Source organism: Antedon bifida, chromosome 1, assembly GCF_963402885.1.
Source record: "Antedon bifida chromosome 1, ecAntBifi1.1, whole genome shotgun sequence".
Taxonomy (NCBI): domain Eukaryota; kingdom Metazoa; phylum Echinodermata; class Crinoidea; order Comatulida; family Antedonidae; genus Antedon; species Antedon bifida.
The window spans coordinates 18719030-18734293 of record NC_136226.1 but is presented as its reverse complement, the minus strand read 5'-3'; the positions used below and the strand labels follow the sequence as shown (position 1 = coordinate 18734293).

The window sequence follows — 15264 nt, the reverse complement described above, 5'->3', positions numbered from 1 at the left end:
TAAAAATTGAACTGAAAATTTATTAATAAATATGATTTATATGTCGTTACGGACGGGACATTTCTAACGTCGCGGACAGGACAACTTTGTCCACGTTAAAAAATTGTATAATTTTGCTATTAAAAAAATTTAAAAATAAGTTTTTTACATCAATTTAATCTTTTATTTACAAATCAAAATATAATTCAACCATTGAAACACTGTTTAAAAGTTTATATCAAGTGAAAATATTAAAATTCATAAATATGAAATATTATTTATAAAATGAATTATTCGAAGAGTTATAACGAGAAGCAATATTGTAAAATGTTATCAAAATATTTATTTACACCTTAATATAAAAGTTATGCTTGGCATATTAAACAAGACTTCAAGATATTAACACATTTTAAAAATTGGCGTTGGCGTTTGATGTCTGAATTTGTTAGTGGATCCAAGTTGCATCTGAAATTTCCTTCTATCCTTGCTTGGATTTAATAACTGTAGGCCTACTTCTATTAACATTCAATCTTAATTATTTAGTATCTGATTTATAAAAGGTTCTTGGTTGCAAATTCACCAAAGAATGAAATCTACAAAGCGATGACCGCACCCAATACTCCCATTCATACTGGTCATGTTGTTTTGGATTTAGGTATTGTTCTTTTGTGGATTGTTATTTTAAATACAGACCACAATGTTTTGTGATTAATAAACAACAGTTAACACCTTTGTACAGTACTTTTCAGCCTACAGTACAAAAACACTTTTTAATTCTTACAATATTGTCATCACATCCATAAAAAAAATTCAATCATTCAATAAATTTTGATGGTAATGTTTTTTTAATAAAAAAATACAAGTTTTAAAAAACTTGTTTAAATCTATTGCAATTTAATATCCTTAGAAGTTGAAAATTAAGATTTAAAATTAGGAATTAAATAACAATTTTCAAGCCATTACTTCAATAAACACAAGTGAGGAAAAACCCCCAATCAAAATGTCTCAGAAGTAACAATTATGAATTTTGAAATGCAAGTATGAAATTAATAAACAATTTTAATAAAATACTTTATTATGAATAATTGGAGCTTACTTTAAAAAAAAAGTAACTGCAGTATATTTATGGGCAAAAATGTTAACAAGATGCATGGTTTTATTATGAAATAAAAAGGATTTAAATGATATGTGCTGTCCTTAACAAAAATGTCTGTCCCGTGTCTATGAAAAATGTCATCAATATATTTTTGAATATGATATTTTCACCAAAAGTTTCAAAATATTTGTTTATAATGTATTGCATATAGTTTTAAAAGGAGAAAACAAAATATTAAATTGTGGTATCAATACTTTTAACTGAAATGTAAAAAACACCATAAAACTACTATTAAAATGTCGCGGATGGGACAATTATGAATTTTGAAATGTATATATGAAATTTAATAAACAAAATATGTGTTATAAAATGCTTGAATATGTACAATAGGGACATAGAGTAACTATATCTGGCAAAAAAATTTTTAAAAGATGCATGGTTTGTGAAATAATTAGGATTTAAATGATACGTCCCATCCGTAACAAAAATGTCCCGTCCGTAACAATATATTTTTGAAATATGATATTTTCATCAAAATCTAAAATTTTCAAAAAATTTGTTTATAATATAATGAGATATAGTCCTCAGGAGGAGAAAATGAAATATCAAGATTTTTGCATCATTACTTTTAAAATAAATGTAAAAAAACCGCCTAAAACGTCGCGGACGGGACATTTATGAATTTAAAATGGATGTATGAAATTAATAAACAACAAAATTTAAATTAAATACTTGATTATGTATTATTGAGACATAAATTAACTATATCTGTTGAAAAAACAATATTAAGATGCATAGTTTATGAAATAAATAGGATTAAAAATGTCCCGTCCGTAACGCCAAATATGACTTTTTCATATTTAATATTCAATAACTTAAAAAATCAATATCAGAAAAATAAAAAAAATGTTATTTAATAAACTTCAACATGTCTACTTTGAGAAATGGCCAAGAGTTACATCAAAATCAGTAAATGAAATTTTTAAACCCACGGACCAAATACTGTGGAATGCCCCTTTTATTAAATTACAATTGTTATGTTTATTGTTATTGAGTTTCATAACAACAATTTGTGCTTTCTAGTTTTTTAAATCATCTAAATAAAATCAAAGTCATCTGTACTGTACCTAGTTGTAGTTGTCAGTATGTCAGTAGATTTTAATACGCTTGGTTTTTTTGTTTGTTTTTATTTGTTTTTAATTCATTTTATCATCTGTCTACAGTCTTGAAAAAAAAACTTACTGGCACATTGCGCTTACATAATTAAGTTTGTTTTTTTATTGCAGGTCATTTAGCGAACTAAAGTATTTAAATATATTTAACAATGTTTGAATTGCAATATCTTATGACATTACATAATATTTGTATTAAATAGTAGCCAGGGATCATTTACTAGTGTACCATAGCCAAATGCTACTCAACATGTTATCACTAAACATTTGTAAATTCATGATTTTAGCAATCACTAAATTTAGATTGATCTGCTGTTCATAATCAATTTTAAAAAAAAAACTAAATTAAATAAGAATGTTCTCTACTACATCAATAATACTTGTAAAATTGCTTGTAAGAATACAGAAATAAGGAAGGAGAGAGTTATCAGCTTACAATAATCTAATCTATTTATCAACTTTTGGCTCTCGTATTTAAATGTACGTGCATATTTAGTTTGTGCAGATTTTTTTTAATTAATTGTCGGTAAAATTATCTATCGAATTAATTTCTAGTTATTTAAAGTATATTTAAAGTTGAAGTATATATTACAGCCTGTGATATTCACACCCAAACAGTGTACACCCAAACAGTGTACAACCCAAACAGTGTACAACCCAAACAGTGTACACCCCAAACAGTGTACAACCCAAACAGTGTACAACCCAAACAGTGTACAACCCAAACAGTGTACAACCCAAACAGTGTACAACCCAAACAGTGTACAACCCAAACAGTCTACAACCCAAACAGTCTACAACCCAAACAGTCTACAACCCAAACAGTCTACACCCCAAGCAGTGTACACCCCAAACAGTGTACAACCCAAACAGTGTACAACCCAAACAGTGTACAACCCAAACAGTGTACAACCCAAACAGTGTACAACCCAAACAGTGTACAACCCAAACAGTGTACAACCCAAACAGTGTATGTACAACCCAAACAGTGTATGTACAACCCAAACAGTGTATGTACAACCCAAACAGTGTATGTACAACCCAAACAGTGTATGTACAACCCAAACAGTGTGTGTACACCCCAAACAGTGCACAACCCAAACAGTGCACAACCCAAACAGTGCACAACCCAAACAGTGTACAACCCAAACAGTGTATGTACAACCCAAACAGTGTATGTACAACCCAAACAGTGTATGTACAACCCAAACAGTGTATGTACAACCCAAACAGTGTATGTACAACCCAAACAGTGTGTGTACACCCCAAACAGTGCACAACCCAAACAGTGCACAACCCAAACAGTGCACAACCCAAACAGTGTATGTACACCCCAAACAGTGTACAACCCAAACAGTGTACAACCTAAACAGTGTACAACCCAAACAGTGTACAACCCAAACAGTGTACACCCCAAACAGTGTACACCCCAAACAGTGTACAACCCAAACAGTGTACAACCCAAACAGTGTACAACCCAAACAGTGTACAACCCAAACAGTGTACACCCCAAACAGTGTACAACCCAAACAGTGTACAACCCAAACAGTGTACAACCCAAACAGTGTACACCCCAAACAGTCTACACCCCAAGCAGTGTACACCCCAAACAGTGTATGTACAACCCAAACAGTGTATGTACAACCCAAACAGTGTATGTACAACCCAAACAGTGTATGTACAACCCAAACAGTGTATGTACAACCCAAACAGTGTATGTACAACCCAAACAGTGTATGTACAACCCAAACAGTGTATGTACAACCCAAACAGTGTATGTACAACCCAAACAGTGCACACCCCAAACAGTGCACACCCCAAACAGTGCACACCCCAAACAGTGCACACCCCAAACAGTGCACAACCCAAACAGTGTACAACCCAAACAGTGTACAACCCAAACAGTGCACAACCCAAACAGTGCACAACCCAAACAGTTTGAAGTCTACCATGCAGTTATAATCATTTTCAGCTAAAATCAGCACAGTAATAATAGTTAAAGTTTAAACATCTTTTTAAATGATTCTATATTCCACAGTCTACTGTGACAATAACTACCATGTCCAGTAGTCATTAAGTTAATTAATTAATTGATATATCTTGGCGATGAGTTTTGGGATCCCTTTGACCCGGAGGGAGAGTACCCGTCAGGGTCCCTACCTATGGTTACAGGTCTCAGGTTTTTAGTTTTTTAATTAATTAGTGTTCCATGACCTTCTCATCAAAATTAATGTCTCTCATTGTTGTGGTATGTCAACATAATGTCAATGACGGCGAAATGTCCCCAATAATGGGGATAGCTATGCAAACAAGTAACAAGTAAATAACTGTACCGCCGACCAGCGTGGTGACCCAGCCTTCAGAAGGAATGTATACTGTACACTTCCAAGCAGTGCCTGTCATGATTCAATAGTTCATATTAATCATATCATCATGGGTGATATGAATGTTGAAATATTGAATCCTGTTCACAATCATGTATTTCATTGCTCCACAAAACAAATTTTAAATGAAATTTGTTTTACATTTTCATTTTTTTTGTAATATGTACTGTAAATGAATTAGAAAAATACTATAGATTCCAAATATTAATATAAGAAAACAATAATTATACTAATGATCAATGAATAAAATATGTTTCTGAATTAATTTGAATGAAAATGAAATACAAGTTTGTAGCTGAATTTGGGTTTTAAACCTTGTATGCGCATCAGCTAACAAAAGTGTTCCGGGAGTAAACTTTACTCTTTTCTGCTTTATGATTGTCTGTCACCGTTATTTGCAAGATACAGTACCCCTATCGACAACATTTTGAATACAGTACAACAACTCAATTTCAGGGAAAATGGAATAATGACATATACGGTACTTGAAAAAGTTGATTACTCTTGGGTTTTATAGTACCTTTCCTGAGAGACTACCTCCATGGTATAAATTATCTAATGTTGAATCATGTTATCAAAATATTTAACCTCATATTTGATAACATTTTGTGACTGACATGATGGCGTCATAAAATAATTTTACAGTATACAACTTCTAACTGTATCTGTTCTGGGATTGGCCAGTAACATTCATGCTTGTACAGTATCATACCTTGTTATTGATACACAAATTGTTTAGTTATATAACATGCCTTAATAATAAACCATGATTGATTTATTGAAGTGCCTTTGTTTTCCATTGCATGTCTTAGTTTATTTCAATTCAATTTTCAACATTCAATTTACTCTTGATACAATACAATTCTTTATAAGTTAAATAAATAACATACATTCAACAAAGTATAATATAAAGTATATATAAATTTATATATGAATATAATCACTATGATGAATAGTATATTGTATAGTAATATATATAATATAGTCTGTAGATAATAATAATGCAATTTATACATTCAATGTAACAGATCTAGCATAAGACTATGTTTATGATGTTTCAGTATGGCAAGATAGGATTATTATCCAAATTATTCTAATTTAATCGGCAGGTTGTACGCCAGTAATTACTTAACTTCTTGAAATTTTATGTATATTATATTTACTGTATTATGTATGTAACTGGTTTTTTTTTTATGAGCTCTGTATTGTTAGTGTTTTTAATGTTTCTACAAATGCCAAAGGATTTTCCAAATACAATATTATTTGACGAATACAAATATATCTTATATTATTATATGTAGCTTATCTTAAATATTCTATATCACTATATATAATAAGCTTAATCTTTATTATATGAATATTGCATTTTATGAACAAACATCAATTTGTGTTGTATTATAGCATAACAATAAAAAAAAATACAAAATTCAAGGTGATATCCTCCATCTTTAATAGTAAAACTGTTTACACATGATGGGATGGTGGTAAACATTAAAAGCATTGTTCATAATTGTTCGAAATCACTTATTTCTCCAAGGTTGTTCTTTAATCACATTGTATTTTCAGTCTTTACCATTAGTCTATTGCTCTGTATGCTTTGATGTAATCTAGATGCTCTGTTGTGGCTTGTTAAACCATTTTCTGAAACATTTCCAGTGTCATATGTATACAGTACTTGAAATTAACAGAATGGTGGCACTCATAAAGGAATACTAGAACCATGATAAAGACATACTGTAGACTTCAAGAGGAAACATCTACTAAATTTGGAATATTCTCTTACATAATAAGTCCTGTAGAGAAGTACTGTAACTTGAGAAGCTAGTTTAGCTGGAGCAACCTCTGACCTTAAAGCATCAAAAGATCGTTTGTCTGGCTTTCTCTACTTTAATTTCGATAATCCGGTTCATGGATATGAGTTGATAATATAAACTTCACAGCAGTTTCATCGAAGCCAATTTTTAAATGAAACATTATGTATGCAAACATGTTTTGATGTGAACATCTCGGAGAGGTTTTGTTACCACTGATGTATAGAAATAAATAACTTAGCTTGTTGCCTTGTTTATTTCCACTGTGATGCAATGATAATGTCAAAAAATCAGTTGTCATAAAGATATGTACTGTCTACTGTCCAATAAATAACTTTATTGTTAACATTAATTCCTGTACGTAAGTGTAATTATCATACAAGTTAGTAGGATCCATGGGTGTGGTTCATATCTTGTAGTACTTTGATACTCGAACAATAGCCCTAAATGTATGGTGATTGTGAACGATGCCCTATCTCTCCTCAGCACATCTAATTATATACACATTTTATTTTTAACAGTGTGCTGTGGTGTGTGACCATTAATACAGCTTTTTTCACCTTTTCTTAATACATGCTGTTAGTGTACTAGTAAACTCCAAGGTTGAATTATGTGTCAATTTATGTGTGCTGAAGTAGTAACCATTTTTTATTTTCTATCGAGCTGAAAAATTTCCATATTGTTTAACATTTCTTATATTTACTATTTAATTCAGAAATTTTTTTTTTTGCGCTTGCTGTCAATAGTTTGTTTCTGTTAAATGTATTATTGGAAATGTCCTTGTGATTTGACCCTTTCTCCTGAAAATTCTCGTACCCCCTCCTTCCATTAACAATTTCACATGTCCCATTTATATATTTCTATGTTTATGCAAATGAAAAATATTAATGAAATGAAAATAGGTTTGTTCTTCCTTTATTAGAATTATGACAAAATAAATGGGTGTAACATTGTACCATTTCAGTAATGTAATTGTAAATAATTGTTCATGGGTTCAGGTAGTTGGTAACTACTGTACTCTTTACCTCTCCCATTTGTCTTCACTTCCTGTTTGTAGTTACCACAATACAGTATAATCAATACAACAGGTACAGTACTGTAGATCAAAATTGCCTGTTTGTACAGTGATAAATTTTATCTTAAAATATGAAAAGATAGCTGATATTTATTTATACAGTACCTATACCTACAGTACAGCATTTATGGTTTATGAAACAATTAGGAAGTCATAAGTGATATTTTGTTTGAGTTTGAGGTTATACTATGGTGTAAAAGCAGCATACAGCTGTTTGTGTACAATCTTATATACTGTGCTATTGATTAGCGTTCAGAGTACTTTAGTAGCTGGAAATACAGGTCATAACCTTTGACCTATTACTACCTTGTTTTCATAATCCATTCATCAGAAATTCCTGATGATGACATAACTAATTTCATTGAATCTAACATGTGTATTTCAGTGCCTGAAATATGTATTTAAATTTCATACTTGAAGTTATTATAGTGTATTTAAAAGTAATTTTAGCATGCGTCATATGTGAAGTTGTTGTTTTGTGTGGTGGCTTACCTTCAACTTATACATCTGATATAAAAGTTACATCTATTATTCATAGTAATTGCATCACAACTGCCCACTCATTTTAATGGTACATGATAGACCTATTAAAACATGACTTGTTCTGTTTTCTTTTTTCTTGGTAAATATTCATCAAACTGCACTGCTGGTTTTAATTTTAAGATTGTCACCAAAACATGACAAATAAAGATGAAGAAAATCAAACTTTGAATAAGGGCATCTTGTGGTTTTAATAAAATTATTCATTTCCACATGAAAAAAAAAATGAACAAAAGAATGATTTCACTTAATAACAAAACGATTACATTTTAAACCAAAAAAAATAACCATTGATTTCTAGAAAATGGGCTTCCAGTTGAAACTTAAATTACAGTTTTATCAAGTAAATCTATTTTTTTTATCCAATATTTGGTAGCCTATAAACTGAATATTATTTGACATACTGTAGTGGCTGATTAAACATAATTTTCCAGAGGGACAATATATTAAATTTAACATTTTAAAAAGGATGGCAAAGCATGACAGACCATCTGTTTTGGAACATAAGTTGAGTTGATAATTGTTGAGATTGTCCATCAACAGGTGTATTGACTTCAGTAAAAAATAGGGGAGTGGTGTTTGAAAGTGGCAGAAGGCACTTCCATTGTAGCCTATTGTTTCTTCACAATTAACATATGTAATTCCTTTGTCTTGCTTTTTGCCAACCCTGCACTGTGTTGGGATGGTATAATAGTAGGTGGTACTGAGTGTACACTAATGAATAGAGTGGGTGGAACCTAGACATACCCTTATTTTACTTCTTTTGTTAGTAATACTAGTCTTCTTTTCTCAATACTACACTGGCAATTAGGCTGTGCACACTGTTTTGTGTTTTTTCTCCTGTTTTCCCCAGAAAAAGGTATTTATTTGGTTTATTTAATGTAATAAATAAAGAAAAATGTTTTTTTTTTCTTGCAAAATCTATTTTAGTCAGTGAATTAAGCTAGCATATAATAGTGGTAACATATATTTGGGATTATTTTTCTTGATTGCAAAATAAGCAGGAAGCTTGCATAGATTAGAAGTGGTAACAAATACATTTTTCTTGCAAAATCTATTTTAGGCAATGGTGTCTAGTATTGTATTTGTGTGTCTTATAATATCTATTATATCTTATTTCATAATTACTTTGTCATTACTCAAGTTAGTAATGACTGTGCTATACTTCTTAAGGATTTAACTTTAGCTCTCAGACTGTTGCATCTATTGACTTAAATTTTCCTTCTACTACCAACATACCATCAAAATATGGAACCAGTTATCGGAAGTTGTATCTGTGTTCTGTGCAATAAGCCACACTACAATACTTGCTGAGTTGTGTAGCCGTCAGACTGGTTGTAGTCACCTTCTTTGTATGAATGAATCAATACCAGTTTTTAATGCACCTAGTTTTCTTCAGTTCTCCTTTATAATTTAATACATTTTTCACATCTTGGCTGTGTATAAACATAGTTGTTTAAGTAAAGTTATATATATTATTTAATTATTAAATGTAATACAGTAGTGTACAGAAAAGAATTTCCAATTTTATTGAACAAAATAAATGCTGCAATAGCAGCGAATTGTTAATATCAATCCGGTACGAACCTTTCTTCTTAGATGCAAAGGAATACCAAATACTCTACCAAGTCTCTGAAATGTAAACACATCACTTAGAATAGATATGGTAGTAGTGGGATCACGAACAGTAACAACATGATGAATATCTCATCAATATAAATATAATCAATAATAGCTAATTACATCCGGTTTGCTTAAGAAACATCTTGGGGCCAAGTACTTGTCATAGTTAGTAGAATGGTATGTGTGGGTGGATATGTGATGAATGATTTTGCTGTTTTTGATTTTACCTATTAAATTCATTTAATGAATCTAAGATTATTTTTTTAATGGGTGATTTATCAATAATAATTATAATTATATTCTATATTGTAGGCAATTCATCAAGGACAAAGCTTAATAGATTTTAGAATTAATTAAAAAATTTACATTTAAATGATTTGTTTATTTCATTCTTTTTATTCTTTGGGATTGTTTCTGCTAAATGAATAAAATGTAAATGTTAATTATTTATATATGAAACGTAACTATAAAATAGAATGGTTATTTGGCATTTATATTCAGCAGAGCACACCCTCCTACAAATACAACAATTTTGAATTGATTTGATCCACTACTATCCAGTATTACAAAAAATGCATATAAAATGTCAAAATAATTTCTAACTAACGAGATGAAAATGCTAATTTATAGATACTGAAAAAGCATTCTAGAAACACAACTTGGTATAATTCTGTTTATATGATGTTGTTATGATGATGTGTGAAAGTGTACAGTGTCATCATGGAGCTATAACAATGATTTTAGGAATGAGGATATGCTGCCCCCTAGAGATTATAATCATTCACTTGAGTAATGAATATCTGATTCCTTTCAGTTGTAATAATGTACTGTAGTGGAAAGAAACAGGCCATTATGATGATACAGTTTAATATACGTTAGCACTAATTACGGTCTTAATCCACTCCAAATCCTCAATCAACATCCTTTGTGTCCATCCTTTTGTTCATCTTTTTCAAAAATATTTGTATTTTGTTTCAGGTAATATATTATGGGTAACTTACAGTGTGTCCACCCAGAGGGGGACATGAAGTATCCTCATCCCCCTAACAAGTTTAAAGTGAAAAATGTGGACGACGATGGCGAAATCGTTAGTAAAGGCACGCTTGAAGTTGGTAAAACGGAACTAATTCTACGGCAAGGTGACAAAGACCCGATATGCTGGCCTTTACGTAGTTTAAGACGATATGGGTTTGATTCTGATTTATTCTCGTTTGAAAGTGGACGAAGGTGTCCCACTGGTCAAGGTAAGTGGTTTACCTTTTTTTTTAGTTTTTAATTGTTAAATCAACTTATGTTTAAATGATTCCTCATTTTTCAAAATGTATGCACACAGTGATGTAAATTTATACATTGTAATAGTTGGCCAGAAGGGATTGAACATCAAATATAACCATACAGTATTCGATGGTTGATTTTTAATTTGTGATTGTGTTAGAGTACTGACAACACTGTAGTGGTCCAATATGATGTGTTCAATTCTTTCCCTTGTTGACTAACAATTCTAAATTTGTTTTCGTTGTTTTTAGGTATCTATGCATTTAAATGTAAGAAGGCTCAGATGTTGTTCAATGAATTACAGACGAATATTCAATGTTGTGGAGACAACCCAACATCAAACCATCAGCCATTTATGTTGATAGGTTCAAACCAACCACTGCTGAACAATCCCCAAAACTCACCATTTATGAATGGTTCAAATGTACCCAGAGCACCGGCTTCACCGTCTGTTACGTATATCAATGCACAGCCTTTCACGTTTACAGCAGATTTAGAGCTTCAGGTATGCTATTCTTTTGAATATTATTTTTCATAGTGATTTTCTATTGGCACTGCCGCTACATGCTGCCATTTGTGTCCGTTTGCTATAAAGCAACAAAATGAATCATTATACTTGATGTTATTTTCTTTCAACTTTGAGTTAAATAAAATTATGCATTTTATTGGTCAAGAAATTTATGTTGATTGATACACCATTGAAATTACGTTTTGTTTCTACACATTACACACACACATGCTGAGATTGGCAACAAAATAAGAACAATTTCATGCAGGGATGATTAAATCGAGAGACATTGTTCTATAGTTTCATCTTTAATGATAATTCTTTTCTTCAAACATGAATATTGATATTTAATTTTTATTATTCAATGCCGTATTATAGCAATTTAAATATATTATGCTACAAGATGCTAAGGCATAATAATCCCTTGAATTATCATAAACAGTTAGTCTTGATAATCTCCTTACAGGTTAATGCGGACTTATGTTAGCCTCGCCAGATTCTTACTCAAATCATTTTGACCTCACCATCCAGTAGCTAACAAATTGTTATGCCAATGCGATGCATTCATTAGTAAACGTCTCAGCTTTCTAATTTGTGGTCTAATATGTACAGTCTCTACCAAAACTGTGTTCAGATTCCATTCATGACAGTTAAAATTATAACATTAAGCCTGTTTTCCATATTGCAAATTTATTTGCGGTTATTCAATATTTTCGCATATAAACAAAATGTAAGAACATACTAAAGCTGTGATTTAATTTTGATTGCGAGCTGTTTGATTTGCAGGAGTGCTCATGAATGCGCGACAATGCTTCCTTGGTTGTGCAGATTTTTGTTAAAGCAAAATGTAGAAATGATTCAAACTACTCATTTTGCAGAATTAAACAACTCAAGAAACTAGAATTTGTCACAGTAATGGATTTAAAATATGGAAATATACATAAGCTAACACTTTTAACTCGCACAAATAAATAAAACAAGCTTTATGTTTTATAACACCAACATCATTTTTAGTAGCAGATCAATGAAGCTTCTTGTCAAATTAAATTATTTCATTAACATTGCTATGCAAATAATCATGACCATAGACTATCATAATTAGATCCAAGAATTAATACTTGTTTTTGTTAATCCAATGCTGCTAAATTGCATAAACTCAAGGTAGAAAATAGTATTGTAATCTGCGATATTCATTGCATACACCAATCTCAGTGTAATATTAGACACCTGATCATTCAAAATATTGTACTCTAAATCTGTTTCAAATGTCAATTATCAAAGACACTAATTTTAGTAGAAATGGACTATTGTACTTCTAAAATGTTTAGCATATACATTTTTTCTCTATCATTCATTTATACTAAAGCTTTTCATCATAAATATACTATATTATAATATAATATTTAAACTTATAAGCTTGAGTGTCTAGACTAAAAAAATGTGATGTGCCCAAATATGGTAGTGATATGACGTCTTCGTGTCCATATATGGGCACATCACATTTTGTTGTCACATAAAGTTTGATAGTGTAGACAGAGCTTAAATGTATTAACTTTTATTTGTTTATTATTCAATTCAAATTCCCTTTCATATGATTATATATATATGAAATGTACTCACAATTGTGTGACTGATATTTACTGTATGAATAATATAAAATGTTTGTTTCCATTGTAGGCATCTGGTCACACACCAAGCCATGATGGTTTTAGAGGACAACTGACCTCTGGTGCAGATGGAGGCAGCTATGCAGCACTGAAAGAAAACACTGCCAATGATAATGCAGAGTCTGCAATGTTAAATTATGCTCATCTAAGGTTATCAGAAGATGAGGAAGGGGCCACTGCTGCTGGCCATAGTCTTGATGGTCATGGAAGGGAAAGAGGAACATTGTACAATGCCTGTTCTTGTGACGTAACAGATTCTGGGGTTATTTGTCAAAAGAGCGAAACTGCATCTCGGAGCTCAAACAATTCTATTAGAGACGATTTGGATATCAGAACTAGGGATGAGAATGGAAATAAATCAAAAGTGAAATTAACGAAAACATCTCCAAAACCAAAGATACGCAAGTTCTCTGACATTGTCAATGGAAATGTGCATTTGAATGGTAATCCTCATATGGTACCGACCCCTGGTCCATTTACACCTGCAATGTCTTCACCCGTTCCAGGTGTTTATGTTAATCTTGACACTATTGGAGAACTTCCAAGTCGAAGTGCATTTGCATTTGCAGACTTACCGACTCCAAGGAGTGCAGCAAGTCGCGGAAGCAACGGTTCTGAGTTTGTATTTGACGCTCTTCATACAAGCACCAATCGATCTCCAGGTGGACCTAATTATGCAAATTTAGATGCGATGGAACAGTCTAAACGATCGAGTATCATACCAGACAGTTTAAAGCTTCAAGCGCCACCAAAGAAAAAAATAAACTATATCGAACTTGACTTAGATTCTTTGGAAGCTACTCGTAACGAGCGTGGCAATGCACGCTCCAGTACAAGTTCATCTCCAAAGACTCCGCAAACACCAAACCTGGATCCACGAGGTCCATATGCAATGATCGATATTGACCGAACAATTGCATTATCAAATACGCAACGACAAGTAGAGGATGATTCTAATCGTAGGACACGGCATGAGCGTGGAGTTCTTCCAAAACTTACATAACAACAATTTTTTCCTGCATTTTATTGTTAATAATTATTCCTATCAATTGTTGTATTCCTAAAAGAAGTATTATGAACCATGAAATGCTAGATGGAATTAATTGTTAATTTTAACCTTTATAAAATTATTTTAATGTACATGAGATGAAAATGGTGTGTTATATTATCAGCAAATGTATTTCACAGTTTTATCTCCATTTTAATACAGTATTTTAAAAGACTGAAGATTTCTTTAGTTACCTTTATGGAAAGCAGTTTTATTTTGATACAAGATAAAAATTTTTTTTTTTATTAAAAAAATGATTTTACATTTTAAACACCAACATTTATTTTTGTTTTCTTATACTGTGATAAACTATTACAGTTTCATCGTATTCTTACATAAAAAAAATAATTTAAAATGTGTTTAAATTGGGTTAAAATCTCAATGCATGATGCATTTAAATGTAAAGTGTTTTAATGTATATTGAATGTATACAACCTATAGATACTATTGTAATTTGAATTAGAAGGAGAAATAACTAACCATGGAGTCTCCATGAACTAACTAAATATAATATGCATATGTTATGTTTCTTACATATTTGAATTGTATGCATTGTGATAAATGTAAATATGTTTGCCAATGATCACGTTAAACATCAGTACAGTATAATCATTTTGTTTATATAATTACCAAAATATCAGTAATTTTTTTAATGAAATATCATATTGCATACATATTTTTAACTTATATTACATTTAAAACTTAAGAAATTGTTCCAAAATGAATGTATCAAGAATGTATATATTCATTTGGTTATCAATATTATTTTATATCATTTTGATATTTGAATTTTCCCCATTCCATAATAGACATTTTTAAACAAAAAGTTGGAAACTTTTCTTTTTAAAAAAGTTTTACCCTTATATTTTTTTTGCAATGTTTAAATTTTTTTAAATAAAAGGATAAAATATATTCAACAAAGACTTGAATTTTATTAGTCAACCATAACTTGATATTTTTTTTACTTTAAATATATTGTCCTACATTATAGAAATGTTGATTGATTGATTGCAAGAGTGAAATTAATCTACAGAATTCAATATTGTTTTCACTAATGTAAATCTACATACATTAATTTCTCTAAAA

At 30.9% G+C, this 15264-nt stretch overlaps 1 protein-coding gene across 2 annotated transcripts in view; it reads left to right on the top strand.

Moving 5' to 3' along the window:
* LOC144844747 (uncharacterized) overlaps nt 1-14978 on the top strand; it is a 33567-nt gene extending 18589 nt beyond the window's left edge. For both annotated transcript variants that reach the window (XM_078701799.1, XM_078701807.1), the window contains 3 exons: nt 10659-10924; nt 11207-11460; nt 13141-14978. In XM_078701799.1, coding sequence (XP_078557925.1) covers nt 10669-10924; nt 11207-11460; nt 13141-14133 — 1503 coding nt within the window. In that variant the 5' untranslated portion in view covers nt 10659-10668 and the 3' untranslated portion in view covers nt 14134-14978. The remainder of the gene's footprint in view (nt 1-10658; nt 10925-11206; nt 11461-13140) is intronic.
* The last annotated feature ends 286 nt before the right edge of the window (nt 14979-15264 follow it).